The 15114-nt window shown below is 48.0% G+C and overlaps 4 protein-coding genes across 4 annotated transcripts; 3 read left to right on the top strand and 1 right to left on the bottom strand.

Annotated features, from left to right (window-relative positions):
• Window positions 1-474: 474 nt before the first annotated feature.
• Window positions 475-4947, top strand: ASPWEDRAFT_47969 (putative RSC complex subunit (Sth1); the record flags this gene model as incomplete). The annotated part of the gene is made up of 3 exons (XM_040837037.1): window positions 475-564; window positions 710-4678; window positions 4732-4947. The coding sequence occupies 3 exons, from the start codon at window positions 475-477 to the stop codon at window positions 4945-4947; spliced, it is 4275 nt and encodes a 1424-aa protein (XP_040695056.1).
• Window positions 4948-6591: 1644 nt separating this feature from the next.
• yop1 (putative membrane biogenesis protein (Yop1)) lies at window positions 6592-7581 on the top strand (the record flags this gene model as incomplete). The annotated part of the gene is made up of 6 exons (XM_040827318.1): window positions 6592-6645; window positions 6819-7025; window positions 7095-7103; window positions 7225-7288; window positions 7348-7405; window positions 7464-7581. The coding sequence occupies 6 exons, from the start codon at window positions 6592-6594 to the stop codon at window positions 7579-7581; spliced, it is 510 nt and encodes a 169-aa protein (XP_040695055.1).
• A 661-nt stretch (window positions 7582-8242) lies between these two features.
• On the bottom strand, window positions 8243-9055 carry ASPWEDRAFT_179115 (autophagy-related protein 101; the record flags this gene model as incomplete). Its single annotated transcript, XM_040831786.1, has 3 exons — window positions 8243-8430; window positions 8504-8851; window positions 8977-9055. The coding sequence occupies 3 exons, from the start codon at window positions 9053-9055 to the stop codon at window positions 8243-8245; spliced, it is 615 nt and encodes a 204-aa protein (XP_040695054.1).
• Window positions 9056-9759: 704 nt separating this feature from the next.
• ASPWEDRAFT_101487 (MFS transporter) lies at window positions 9760-14736 on the top strand (the record flags this gene model as incomplete). Its single annotated transcript, XM_040827389.1, has 12 exons — window positions 9760-9917; window positions 10008-10360; window positions 10415-10841; window positions 10911-11316; window positions 12860-12987; window positions 13058-13218; window positions 13293-13385; window positions 13442-13471; window positions 13520-13880; window positions 13926-13979; window positions 14078-14442; window positions 14492-14736. The coding sequence occupies 12 exons, from the start codon at window positions 9760-9762 to the stop codon at window positions 14734-14736; spliced, it is 2781 nt and encodes a 926-aa protein (XP_040695053.1).
• Window positions 14737-15114: the final 378 nt, after the last annotated feature.

Genomic DNA, 15114 nt, shown 5'->3' with positions numbered 1-15114 from the left:
GTTTTCCCCGACCGACCACCACGGCGAGTCGCGAAAGTCCGTCCCCTCCATCTCCATTTCATCCATCCAGACTTTCCACGCGCCTTTTCCACGCGAATCCTTTCATTTGGGGCCCTTACAAACCCTTCGTCTTCGCGTTGGACCTCCCCTTTCTGTCTGCTCCTGTTTTGTCGTCTACCGCCCTGTATCTCACACCCACACCTCTCCCCGGAAACCCGGTCTAAACATCACGAAACCTTTCGCCAAGGATCAGTTACTGGCCGCTACCTGTCGCATCCATCGACAATAGCAGCCTTCCATCCCTCCACCTCAGTAAATAAGCGCGCTGTCTCGCCCCGCAGGCGCGACTTACGATTTACCACCAACAGCCTTGGTTTCCTGTATTTCCCTAATAGCCCCATCGCGGATTCTGTCGCAAACCAGGTCTCCAACGTGTCTACCACGCTTATGAACAAAGCAACGACGCGCTAGAGCATGGCTTCTCTCCAGTCAGCACCCAATATGGCTGGCAACATGAGTCTGCCGCCCAATTTGACGCAGCAGCATGTCCAAGAAGTTCTTCAGGTATGACTTTTTTCCCATCGCGCTAATTTTTTTTTTCTCCCTCCGCATTCACCAGCTTGCTTCAACCACCTCACTTCTGATGGTTTATTTATTTTTATGCCCAATTGAACTTTTGCCACTTTTGAATTGATCTAACAGCTTGCAGAAATATAAACAGATGCAAGAGCAGGGCGTTCGCCAGGATGACCCCGAGTACCTGAAGGCGCACAATCTTCTTTCCGCCATTCAACGACAGCAAGTCTACCAAAAGCAACGGCAATATGCGCAGCAGCAACAGCTTCAGGCACAGCAACAGCGCCAACAGCAACAGCAACAGCAGCAGCAGCAGCAGCTGAACGGTGCGACTCCGGATCCTGCCGCCAACGGTGTCCATGGTCGAAATGGCTCGGTGTCTTCAGCTGCCAGCGCTGCACAGGATGCGGCTTCCACACCTGCGGGCACACAATCACAAACTCCAGGGCAGAATGCAACTCAAAAGGGCGCACCTGTCACTAGCGGTAGCTTCTCTGCGGAGCAGCTAGCAACGCTCAGGAATCAAATCCTGGCTTTCAAGATGCTGTCCAAGAACCTTCCGATCCCCCCTCGTGTCCAGGGACAACTATTTGCGTCGAAGAAATCGCAAACTCCTACTCCTGCGGACAATGTTGCGGCCGCAGAGAGCACCATTGAAGGTGCAACACAAAACAAAGGCGAGCAGCCTAGTGATGCCACTGAAACTGCCTCGCAGCCTAAAGATTTTTACGAAAACTTCCAATCCCCCTACGACTCTCTCTCTAAAAGCATTAGCTATACGGATCACGCCTCTCGGGCCAATCGCCCGCGGATTCCGGCTTTGGTTCCGACTGGTATTGACTTGGACCAGGTCCGCGAAGATAGGGAAATGGTCGTGTACAATCGGATCAATGCACGAAAAGCAGAACTAGCCGAGCTTCCTACTAATCTCGGTGTTTGGGATACAAGCCGAAGTGATACACCTACGGGTGATGATTCATTGAAGCTCAAGGCATTAATTGAATACAAGATGCTGAATCTTCTCCCTAAGCAAAGACTCTTCCGCAAACAGATTCAAAATGAAATGTTTCACTTTGATAACTTGGGAATGACTGCAAACCGTTCGAGTCATCGCCGCATGAAGAAGCAGTCTTTGCGAGAAGCTAGAATTACCGAGAAGCTAGAGAAGCAACAACGTGATGCTCGTGAGACCAGGGAAAAGAAGAAGCAATATGATCAATTGCAGGCTATTCTTAACCATGGTGTTGAGCTCCAGAACGCTGCTACTCAGCAACGGACTCGCATGCAGAAGCTGGGTCGTATGATGCTCCAGCATCACCAGCACATGGAGCGCGAAGAGCAGAAGCGTGTGGAGAGGACTGCTAAGCAACGTCTCCAGGCCTTGAAAGCTAACGATGAGGAGACCTACCTCAAGCTCTTGGGACAGGCCAAGGACTCCCGTATTTCTCATCTGCTCAGACAGACTGATAACTTCCTTAAGCAGCTTGCTGATTCGGTCAGAGAGCAACAGCGTGGTCTGGCCGAACGATATGGTGAAGATGATCAGTTCTATGAGGAAGAGGAAGAGGAAGAAGATATCGAGGATGTGGGAAGTGATGACGATGGGGAAAACCGTGGCAGAAAGAAGATCGATTACTATGCTGTGGCTCATCGTATCAAGGAAGACATCACCGAACAGCCTAGCATTCTTGTCGGTGGAACTCTGAAGGAATACCAGATCAAGGGTCTGCAGTGGATGATTTCACTTTACAACAACAACCTCAACGGTATTTTGGCAGACGAGATGGGTCTCGGAAAGACCATTCAGACCATCAGTTTGATCACCTACATCATCGAAAAGAAGAAGAACAACGGTCCATTTTTGGTGATCGTCCCACTCAGTACCCTCACAAACTGGAACTTGGAGTTTGAAAAATGGGCACCGGCTGTGAGCAGGGTTGTCTACAAGGGTCCTCCTAATGCGCGCAAGCAGCAACAACAGCAAATTCGCTGGGGAAATTTCCAGGTTCTGCTGACCACCTACGAGTATATCATCAAAGATCGCCCAATTTTGAGCAAGGTCAAATGGACCCACATGATAGTCGATGAAGGTCACCGCATGAAGAACTCCCAGTCTAAGCTGAGCAGCACACTTTCACAGTACTATAACTGCCGCTACCGTTTGATTTTGACCGGTACTCCTCTGCAGAACAACCTTCCCGAGTTGTGGGCGCTGCTGAACTTCGTCTTACCAAACATCTTTAAGTCGGTCAAATCGTTTGATGAGTGGTTCAACACGCCTTTCGCCAACACTGGAGGCCAGGACCGTATGGAGATGTCCGAAGAAGAACAGCTACTTGTTATTCGTCGTCTTCACAAGGTTCTTCGGCCCTTCCTGCTCAGGCGTCTCAAGAAGGATGTCGAGAAGGACTTGCCAGACAAGCAAGAACGTGTCATCAAGTGTCGCTTCTCTGCATTGCAGTCCAAGTTGTACAAGCAGCTTGTTACCCACAACAAGATGGTGGTCAGCGACGGTAAGGGAGGTAAGACCGGTATGCGCGGTCTTAGCAACATGTTGATGCAGTTGAGGAAGCTCTGCAATCATCCCTTCGTTTTCGAACCTGTGGAGGATCAAATGAACCCTGGCCGGGGTACCAACGACCTCATTTGGCGAACCGCAGGAAAGTTTGAGCTTCTTGACCGAATTCTGCCCAAATTCCGAGCTACTGGTCACCGTGTCCTGATGTTCTTCCAAATGACCCAAATCATGAACATCATGGAAGACTTTCTTCGCTTGCGCAGTTTGAAGTATCTTCGTCTTGATGGTTCCACTAAATCTGACGACCGATCTGATTTGCTGAAACAGTTTAATAACCCCGAGTCTGAATATTTCTGTTTCTTGCTTTCAACACGTGCTGGTGGTCTTGGTCTTAACCTTCAGTCTGCTGACACGGTCATTATTTTCGATTCGGATTGGAATCCTCACCAGGATTTGCAGGCTCAAGATCGTGCCCATCGTATTGGCCAAAAGAACGAAGTCCGTATCCTACGTCTGATCAGTTCTAACTCCGTCGAGGAGAAGATTCTCGAACGTGCCCAGTTCAAGCTCGACATGGATGGCAAGGTTATTCAAGCAGGAAAGTTCGACAACAAGTCCACCAATGAAGAACGAGATGCGTTGCTGCGAACACTGCTTGAAACTGCCGAAGCCGCAGACCAAGTCGGTGATCAGGACGAGATGGATGATGACGACTTGAACGATATAATGGCACGATCCGATGTCGAATTGGCTACTTTCCAGGCCATTGACAAACAGCGAGCAGAGACCTCTGGATACGGTACTGGCCAAGCACTGCCCCGTCTGATGTCTGAAAGTGAGCTTCCAGACATTTATATGGCTGAGGAAAACCCTGTTGCGGAAGAAGTCGAAGTCGATCTGGGTGGGCGCGGTGCCCGTGAACGCAAAACTACCCGGTATGACGACGGTCTTACTGAAGAGCAGTGGCTTATGGCAGTTGATGCCGATGATGACACCATTGAAGAGGCCATCGCCAGAAAAGAGGCTAGGGTGGAACGTCGTCGTGTCAATAAGGAGAAGCGGGGTGGCAGGAAGGGTGATGATTCCTCGCCAGAACCATCGCGGGAGAACTCTGAGACTCCTCAGCCGAAGAAGCGTCGTAGAGGCCCTGCTCCCAAGCGAAAGGCTGAGGAACTTGTGGAAGAAACACCGCAGCCCAAGCGCAAGAGAGGTAGACAGGCCAAGCCCGTGGAGACGTTGAGTAGCACAGATCGGGCCGCTCTTCAAAGCATTGTCAATACTACCTACCAGGCTTTGATGGATATGGAACAGGAATTGCCAGCCGACTCCTCTGATAGTGAAGATGGACCCGTGACTCGCGCCATTATTGATCCATTCATGAAGCCGCCTCCCAAGTCGCAATATCCAGACTATTACATGATCATCCAACACCCGATTGCCATGGAGATGATCAGAAAGAAGATCAACCGTGATGAGTACCAGAATCTGAGGGATTTCCGGAATGACATCCATTTGCTCTGTCAGAATGCCAGAACCTACAACGAAGATGGCAGTATCTTGTTCCAGGATGCGAATGACATTGAGGTAAGTTCATCACTGCTACTACATTATCCGAGAGATTATTGACCAGTACATAGGCAAAATGTGTTTCTGAGTTGAGGAGACTCACCGAGGAATATCCGCAATTCGCCAACTTCGACGACGCATCAGGCGATGGTCTGGCTGCCGCTGCTCTCTCTGGCGCTGGGACGCCTAACGCCGCTGGGACACCTGGACAGCCCAAGTTGAAGCTTACTTTCAACAATGGTAACCGGGATAGCGCTGGAGCCAACGGAGTCGGCGAAGACGAATGATGCCCCTTGATCTCTTAGCTATCGGATATATGATATTTGACCTGTCATTCTAGTTGCATTACTTCCGTGTGCTTGTTCGTTTTCTTCTTTTTCTTTACCTTGTGTGTGTAACCTGATCTCCCGAAAGGCGTTTTGTGATTTGGCGGATGGCAATGGACGATGGTTGATGGCGCAATGCTCTCTGTTCACTTGAAGATGAGCGAATCATATTCCTTTCTCATTTTGTTTCTTTTACAACCTTTTTTTTTTTCTTCTTCTCTCTACTTTTGTCCTTTCTGCTTCCGCCACCGGCGATTTTTCTTTTTGAGATCACCAAAATCCCCCATTTATCTCTTGTCTTGTTACTATCTTACGTTCTGTTCTCTCTCCATGCTAGACCCGAGAATTAATACCTACCGGGCTTGCTTCTGGGGGATTTGTCCTTTCTGTTCTCGACGATGAACGATCAGATTGGTTGTAATTGGATGTTTCTTCCTTTCTCCTGTTGTCTTATGTTAATCCAGCGTGGCCTTGCAGTCTACGGTAATCAGATGGCCCTAGAGCTGGTAATCGAATATGATGCATTATGTTGAGCACTACGAGTATGAAGAAAGAATCAACAGTAATCCTGCAAAATGCTTTTAAAAAAAGAACCGTGTGCGCTCACAATGCCTTTGTGGAGGTTATAAAAATAGACCTGATATTTGCTGGATCATAGCCCAGTGTGATACATGTTCGGTGTTTATTTGAGTCATCCCACTCTGCCTCTGGTTTACCTGTCTTTTTAGCGCATGAACTTGATGATAAATACTACTTCACTGCCCTGTATATCCTTTCTCAATTGCTGTCCATATACAGAGTAACACTACCTCCTATATAATTTCTGGCTTCACCGGTGGAACAATAATCATGCACCAGTTATGTACATATACCCACGAACCCCCCTCCAACTACTGCATCTTCCCCCACTCCATGCACCCTGGAACACCCGAATTGGCCTATAACCACCGGAGATTCGGAAGATCGCAGCAATCTGCCCAGTTGCGGGCGCTTGGCCTCCCATGGGCTGAAACCAGTGGGATCAGAGTATTATCTCGGAGGCATCATTGGCTGCAGACTTGCGTTGGGACATGTACATCGGTGGTTCGCCTGCGATTGTCAGATCCAGCCACTGCAGCCCTTCAGTTTGCCTTTTGCCCCTGGCTGTCGCAGCCTCCGAGGTCGAGGCTGATTTTCCATCCAGTAGTGCGTACTAGTACATGACATGACAATACGGGCAAGCTAGAGGCCAGCCTGGTGAGACTGGGGATTCACCTTGATCCTGATAGATAAAATGGCGATAAATATGTGTGATACAAGAGTTTAAAAAGTGACTATATCAAGTATCCATACTGCCAGCACGTCATCTGCCCTGGAGGCATGATTGCGCTCGGTGATGCTCGACGTCATGATAGTCACGTGACACACCACACCGTCATCCGGCCTTCCTTAACCGCCAGCTCGTCCTTTCCAATCTCACGTCGATATCAACCGCTTCCTTTCTCTCTCTCTCTCTTCCCCCATCAGCTCTCCGTCTTACTCACCACTCCCCTAGCCCGCTCATCTCATCCGGTCTATCCGTTAATTCAGCAATCTTCGATATATCTAAACGATATTTAAAATAAAATGGCTACTTTCCAGGACCGTGCCCAGCACGCCATTGCTCAGCTCGACAAGGAGGTAAGTCGCGTTTGTGTGTGCGGTGTTTTTTTTCCCATGGCGAAATCTGGCCGCCTGGTTTTTAACCATTTGCCCCCTTTCTGCCACCTCGAACATGCTCTATAATCCGAGTATGAGGAAGAAAAGAAAAGAAAAAGAAAAAAAAACGCTGACCGTCAATTGCTTCGCTTCAGCTCTCCAAGTACCCTGTCCTCAACAACATTGAGCGTCAGACCTCGGTCCCCAAGGTCTACGCCATCTTGGGCCTGGTCGGCATCTACTTCTTCCTGGTCTTCTTCAACATCGCCGGTGAATTCCTCGTTAACTTCGCTGGTTTCCTTATCCCTGGTTACTACTCTCTCAATGCCTTGTTCACATCCACCACCGAGGATGACACTCAGGTTAGTGTTTTGTCCGCTCTTCCGTCTTTCTACTTGATCAACGTGGCTAACTTTGGTGATTGTTTATAGTGGTTGACCGTATGTTTTGTTCCTCCCTTGCAAAGGGATGTTTATACGTGAAGAATCGCCTCGGCGGCTTTCTTCCCACGTGACATCTTTCTATCAGCGTTCATGAACTAATTTGACATGTGAATCGCAGTACTGGGTTGTTTACGCTCTGTTGACCGTTGTTGAGAGTGCCATCAGCGCCGCCTACTGGTTCCGTAAGTTTTGATGACATGGTTTGCTGTACTCTAGTGATCTTGCTAATCTTGCGTTACAGCCTTCTACTACATCTTCAAGTTCGTCCTCATCCTCTGGATGGCCCTCCCCCAGACCAGGTACGTATCATATCAACCTTGCCGTACGTTGATAGCCCAGTCTAATGCGATTGTACAGTGGTGCCCAAGTTGTCTTCCACTCTTTCCTCCAGCCTGTCCTTGGCCGCTTCTTCGCCAACGGATCCACATCGGCCAACCTCCGCGCTCAGGCCGATGCCGCTACCAAGTCGCAGTAGATTGACAATAGAGAATCGGGACCAAAGCAGTGAACTAAGTTCACGGTCCATGGCGTGCCCCGTTGAGCCATGAAACCCAAAAATCGATTCTCTGTTTCCGGCATACAATGACCCATAACGAAGCGAGTGTTTTCGTTGAAAGTGAAGCGAAGGAAAAGCAAGCGGTGGATGAAGTTAAGGGGCCGAGTTGGAAGATGTGATTGAGGTTATAATTTTTTGCTTTTCAAATTTTTTTTTATGTTCTTGTCAGTTTGTTTCGTCCTCGACTGGATCAGTAGAATCACTCATGCTCGTTTAATCGGGTGGATAATTCCATGTTCCACGTGTGTGGATATAGTCATATATGATGATATGGTGCCTCTTGGCCAATTGGAGCACTGTTTGCTCATTTTCTTTGATTTCTTCTAAGGGCTCGGAGGAAAAAAGACATAAACTTGGAAAAGAGCAAGTAATATACACCGGGCAAGCAAGAATCACCCAAAGAAGAAGGAACAAAAGATCATACAACCACCAATGGAACACCACAACTCCCAAAACGCAGATATTAAATATGAGTATGAGTCAGTTTAACGGTTGATGTTGAAACAACGGGGTATCGTAGCCCAGTGTAAAAATATGATATGATATGATGATATGAGAGAGTCCAACCCGCGCGAGCCTATCAATATAGCCCGATGCGATTCTGCCAGCTGTCTGTACGCGGATTGAGCACGATGCGATAGGGGAACGGGTTGGAATCGCTGGTGGTTATGGGAGGAATATGGTCTTTGTCTCTGTTAACGACGGCGAGAATCTTCAGAGCGGCTTTCTGGAGCATATTCTCCATTGCTTTGCGAACTTTGGCTCGTTCTGTTATGGTCAGTATTCACATGTCAATCATAGATGGGTGGATACAATATCCGATAATAAAGGAGAAACATACCCGACTCCGTCCTAGGAGTAGCGATAGTGACATCCAAAGTCCAAATCTCCCAACAGACTTCCTCCTCGCCCTTCCCCGCCAGACCACCAAACCACATTCCGGACTTTCTGCGTCTCTTTTCGTAGAACTCGACGGCGATCCGACCACGTACACCTCCGCCCCCGCCGCCGCCTTCATGGGCGCTGGCGGCGGAAGAGAGGTGTTGGCGGATGAGGGAGGTGACGCGCGATTCGATGAGGGTTTCTAGATCTTCGTCGTTGATGGCGGGGAGGGTAAAATCGAGGACGTCAAAAGTCGTAGGACGGATGGAGGGGAAGTAGCGGTGGAAGAAGATGAGGTTGAGGACGCCTGAAAGGCGTATGAGTAAATGTGAGCAGTAGGGATTAAGAGCGGATGTAATGTAAGGTAATATACAACTTATTATATATGTATACAATCAGAGAAAAGAGGAGAGTGATATAATAGAAGCATACCTTTCAGAACATCTCGAACGTTTGTGGTGTCCGCGAAAATCTCCAGAAAGTACTCTGGAGGGGTTTTGCGGGGTTCCATGATGATGATGATGATATAGGAGAGGAGATGGCGTGGTTTAGTACTTGCTCAGTGGCGAACGGTGATTTCCCGGAGACGACCCAGCTTTCAAGGCACAGGACGAACAGCCAGCTGGGCCGTACAACGGAAAAGAAACAGTCACTAGAGATTCAGAAGTTTGAAAAAAAGAAAAAAGAAAAAGGCAAGGTGGGTTGGATCCAAGAGTTGGAAAACCGGGCAGTTCACGATAGTAGTTCTGGAGGAGGCATGATTTTCCGGGGTTGGACTGCGGCCACTATTGGTATGTAACGGTACTCCGTATTTAAAGGCACTTTGCCCCTCCACCGAGGAGATAAAGGATGATTATGGAGCAGGATTAGGTGAGCGATAGGGATGGATTAGAAATGGATATTAAATGATATCAACTGATGATATTATAGAAATAATAATAACTTGTAACCACCTATACCTAGTAGTATTGTTCATAATTACCAGAATGATATTCACAAGTTCCTGTCCAGTCTGTCCCTGTCGTTTAGCCGAGGCCGGCCGCTAGACATTCGATCCCCGACCATCTGCTGGACGGCTCTCACGACTCTTTCTTGCTACCTAGCTCTTTCTCTTATAATATATCCCATGTTCTTACGGTGTACGATGTTCTGAATCAATTGAAATAATCTGTTATTGGCTTTGATTTCCCATTCTCACCTCTTCTTCTCCTCACCATGATCGGTGCTACCAGGCGCTGGCTCCGGCGCAATCGCAGAGGTCTCGCTATCGGCGCTGGAGTTGTCGGGGCTGGCTACCTGGCGGGACAGTATGTGCTGTCCAAAATTTCCGAGGCGCGAGAGCGTATGAGCAGTGATAGAATCGCCAAAGAAAAGTGAGTCGTTGTTCCTCGAGTACTAGTTGGTCGCGTGTCTTCTGTGATAAAGCTCGGATATTGACGGGGTGTTATCATATGATCATTTAGTTTACGGCGACGATTCGAACAAAACCAGACCGATTGCTCTTATACTGTTTTGGCGCTGTTGCCAACTGCCGCGGAGGATATTTTGGAGGCTTTGCCTGTTGAGGACCTGACGAAAGAGCTGCAGAAGAAACGAGCGGAGAGGTTGGCCCGGTTGAATGCTGGGGAAGCTACAGGCTCGGACTTGAGTTCGGTATCTCCCAGTGTGGCGGAGGAAGACCGACGGAGCTTAAACAGCTTTCAGAGTGAAGGGTTTCTTCATGCCAGTCAGCTGGGAGGGTCTCCTAGCGAGGCTGATGGGCAGCCAAAGCCGAAGCGGAATAAGACCCAGCTCTGGAACGAAGTCAAGATTGCCTGTATGTTCTTTCCTTTCCTGCGCATCGAGGTGAATACTAACAGACAACTTGCAGCTATTACCAGGTCTTTTACACTCATATATACACTATCTCTGTTGACCATCTTCACCCGCGTTCAACTCAACCTTCTCGGTCGCCGAAACTACCTTTCCAGCGTGATCTCCTTGGCTACACCTCCCGCGAACGCGACTACGATTCGTCTAGAGGACCACGATGATGATGATCTTACACAAACATTGGGAAATGACTTTGAGACCAACCGACGGTATCTCGCTTTCAGCTGGTGGTTGCTCCACCGGGGATGGAAGGGGTTGATGAGCGAGGTGCAGGCTGCTGTGGAGGAAGTGTTTGGTCCTCTTAATCCGAGAGAAGATATTACACTGGGCAAGCTCTCGGAATTGACTCTGCAGATTCGGAAGAAGGTAGAGGGCAGTACTGAGGAAGAGCGGAGGTTTGTCACTCTTGATAGGCTGCTAGACAGGTTTGCTGACTGTAGTAGATCCCGAAAATGGCTGTCTTATCTGCTGCCTCCTCGGGGTGAAGAGGAAAGTGTGCTGCAGGAATCTGGAGTTCTTGGAGTGACAGAAGCCGCGTCTGACCAAACAACTTTGACGTTGCGCCATCTCCTGGATGAGACGGCTGATCTGATTGACTCACCATCCTTTACGCATGTCGTAACACTTTTGAACAATGAAGGCTTTGCTATTCTGGTCGAGAAGAAGTGTGCATCCGATGCTTTCAAGTCGTCGCCTACCCCGGAGACCGTTCCCCAGTCGTTTTCCTCGATCGCGACCGTCCTGCCCGTGGCGGGGGTGTCAGAGCCCAAGACTAAGTTGGCGAATGTTTTGGCCGTGATGGCACGACAGGCTCATGTCATTGGCAATGGTACAAACCCACCGAATGAATATCTCACTGGCATGGACCAGGGTGTTCGAGAGTTGGAGGCCTTTGCGGCCGTGGTATATAGCTCCAACTTTGATTTCGAGCTACCAGAATCGTCGGCTCCGCGAAGTGGACTGTCACCTGGCGAGGTGGCTGGCTCGGATACCCCGTCTCTTGACTCGGTAGTAGTGGAAAAGGAAGACGCAGTTGTTGAAGAGTCTAGTCCCAGCCACGATCAAAATACCGAGCAAGTCGAAGAGAGTGTGGCTGACCTCGGCCAGTCGGTGATTTCGGAGGTAGAGCCCAAGACAGGAGAGGATTCGACATTTGAGGCAGCCTGGGGGAAGGCCGTGGAGGAGGAGAAGCCATCTGAGTCTGGTGAGAAGGAATAGGGTGTATGTAGTAATTTGAGGTCATATCTAAGCTTGATGCAACACTATTGCTGAATGAATCTGTATGATACTACTAGTGCAGTGGGTACTGTGGTTGTGAAGAACCTCTGTTTGCATGAAATGAAGGGTTGCATAATTCAGATCATACTCTGCATATCTCTGGCCACAATATTTCTATCATCTCTGCAACCTATGTGATGCTATATAATATTGTGGTGATAATGAGGGTGCAGTGGCAAAATGACAGTACCGTACAGGCCAATACTAGCCTGTATTGATCTTACCGGATCGACCGTGGATCCCTTCACTTTATGCTTATTGCTTAAATCTGGTGGGGACCAAAACAGCATCTGGAAATGCGTTTCTGGGTTTTGCTGCATTTCAAGTATGTATGTATTTAATGAAGTGTTGGCGAACTAATTATATATCAGGACATTTTATCCCGAGTCAAATTCAGTGCACTTCTTTAGCAGCTGACCCGGAATCATGGAAGTAGACTTCGATTGCACTCCTCAGCAAGGGCCATATGACCGGTGGAGCTGCTGCTAAGCACTAGTAGGAGCTTCTTTCAGTCTGATCGATTGTTTTGGATAGAGGGTTTGTTCTGCGAGGGGCTGCACGGCGCTATTGATATCTTCAATAGTGCTTGACTTTTTGCTTTTCTTCGTCCTGTTTTGTCATGGATTTTTTGGATTCCATGTTTGTGCATGTATCATGAAAATGAAGGATGAAGACCCGTGTTGCTTGCCAGTATTCTAGGTAGTGCCAAAAGCAGGCATCTTGCAAGGCTGCGTCCTTTTCTTCTTTCTCTTCTTTCTCTTCTTTCTCTTCTTTCTCTCCTTTCTCTCCTTTCTCTCTCTTTTTTCTTCTCTTCGACCTCCATCCTGGTCTGTCGTCTTTGACAGAGTTTCTTCTCACATTCCTTTCTCCCCTCCCTCTTTTTAGGTTACACCGAGACAGTTGGTTGAGATCAAAATCTTTTATCGGAATTGTTAAAGTCTTCTTTTGCCTCGATCGCTGTTCTCGGGTTAGTCTCTTCTTTCCGCTACTATTATATATGTATATATATAATCGCGTTATGGGGGTTGCAGGTACACTCTATCATTACTCATTCTACAATCCACCTCAAATCATCCTGGAACTTCTATTGCCTTGCTCTTCATTTAATCTCGCTGACGTCTATGGATTTCTAGAGAACGATATACCCGATAAGGGTGAAGGCCAGGTTCATTCCCAATCGACAGACAGTCTCCCTCCCCTCACGACAACCACCGAGCGCAAATTGATGGCCAAGATCGACTGGCATATCGTACCCTGTTTATGTTTATTATACCTGCTTGCTTTTTTGGATCGGTATGGATCACTTCCTCGGGGCATCGATTGCAAAGACTTTCGAATAATAACCGGTCTCTGTTCTGCGCAGAATCAACATCAGTAATGCCGCAATTCTCGGACTCAAACAAGACTTGAATATCGATCATGGAACCAAGTACAACACCGCTTTGACTATATTCTTTGTTCCTTACGTTATATTCGAAATTCCATCCAATATACTTCTCAAGAAGTTGAAACCTAACGTGTGGTGTATGCGCTGGTTTTTTATATATTTATATATTCTATACCTATACAATGAGATCTAATGGGCATGATTGGATTAGTGTCGATATGCGGATTTGGGTTTGGTCTCGTCATGATCTGTCAAGGTCTGGTGTCGAATTGGGGTGGATTGATGACAACTCGATGGTTTTTGGGTATGTTGCGGTTGCGTCTAGGAGTCTATATATATGCATGAACTGACAATGATTAGGAATGTTTGAAACGGGATTGTTTCCTGGATGTACGTTTCACTCCTCTCTATAAACACCTTATACTAACAACCGGATAGGTTTCTATTTAATGGGAATGTGGTACAAACGCACAGAAGCTCAGAAACGATTCAGCTTCTTCTTCAGTTCTACCACTCTGGCTGGTGCTTTTGGTGGTTTGTTGGCTAGTGGGATTTCAAAAATGGAAGGCATCAGAGGCTACGGTGGCTGGCGATGGGTGTTTATCATCGAAGGCCTGCTGACTTGCGTTGTCTCCATTGTGTGGTTTTTCATCATTCCAGGCTTCCCTGAAGATGCCAAATGGCTCAATGATGAAGAACGGGAGTTTATCAGGGTGAAATTGGCAAAGGATTCAGGAAGTGCTGCAACTAATACGAAAATAGGCTTGAAAGAAGTGCTGAGCGTCTTCAAGGACTGTAAGTATCTGGATCCAATAAAGTCGAATTGGATACTGACTGCCTGCAGACAAAATCTTCATCGGTGGTTTGATGTACTTTGGCCAGGTCGTCACAGCATACGGTGAGTTTGACGGATTCGACAGGCTTGTACAAATCCTGACCGGTTGTAGGATATGCCTATTTTGCACCCACAATCATAAAGCATTACGGCTATGGGAGTATGTCTCTTGCTCTGCTAAATCTGAACCATGCTGATTATGCGCCAGCGATTAAAACGCAGCTGTACTCGATCCCACCATGGGCAGTCGCCTTCTGCTTTTCCATGACAATAGCGTACTTATCTGACAAACTGCGCCATCGGTTTGCCTTCACTCTTCTCCCGATGATGGTCGCCATGGCTGGGTATGGCATCTTGCTGAACCTTCACGGGACCAGCACACGGCATGCTCAGTATGCGGCCCTGTTCCTGGTCACCAGCGGTTGCTACAGCACAATGCCCGTCATTGTCTGTTGGTTTTCCATGAACCTGGGTGGCCATCGTCGACGAAGTGTGGGAACGGCATGGCAGATTGGATTCGGAAATAGTGAGTTGCCGTTTCTTTCGCCTTGAACGAGTCTTGCTGACACGGATAGTTGGTGGTGTTATTTCGACGTATGCCTTCCTTGAAAAAGATGCACCGCTCTACCGACCTGGGTATATAATCAGTGTTTCCTTTCTGTGCTTTTCGGCCGCGTGCTGCATTGCCTATTTTGTAGCAATCTCCATGGAGAATCGGAAACGCGATCGCCTTGAAGCGAGCGGTAGTTATGCTGAAGTAGGCGACAATGCTGAAGAGTCCATGGGCGACATGGCGCCATCATACCGATACCAGTACTAACCTGTCTCGACATTTCATCTTCTCTATATCAGCATTTTTACTCACTACCTCGACGGCGCTTCATGGTGCATCAATTCTTTGGATAATAGGGTTAGGGCTTGGGCAGCATTTTTGTTTAATTTTCTTTTCACACTGAGATACCTGTGGAATTGGATGGATACCCCGTACAGTAACCGTGTGTATACAGAAATATGGGTATTTTACGTCATGATCATTTTGGATAGAAGCATTCAATTGTCTAGAATTGTGGTGAAATTGGAGGATGTAGGGCTATTTCCAGTATGTAGAGACACTGATACAGCTTGTAGCACAGTGCAAAGCGATCAAACACCAGCATTCGAGCGATTCGAAGCAATTCCATCTTCGTCTTCATCTTCA

The sequence above is a fragment of the Aspergillus wentii genome (genome assembly GCF_001890725.1).
Source record: "Aspergillus wentii DTO 134E9 unplaced genomic scaffold ASPWEscaffold_1, whole genome shotgun sequence".
Taxonomy (NCBI): domain Eukaryota; kingdom Fungi; phylum Ascomycota; class Eurotiomycetes; order Eurotiales; family Aspergillaceae; genus Aspergillus; species Aspergillus wentii.
This window is presented reverse-complemented; position numbering and strand designations above follow the sequence as displayed.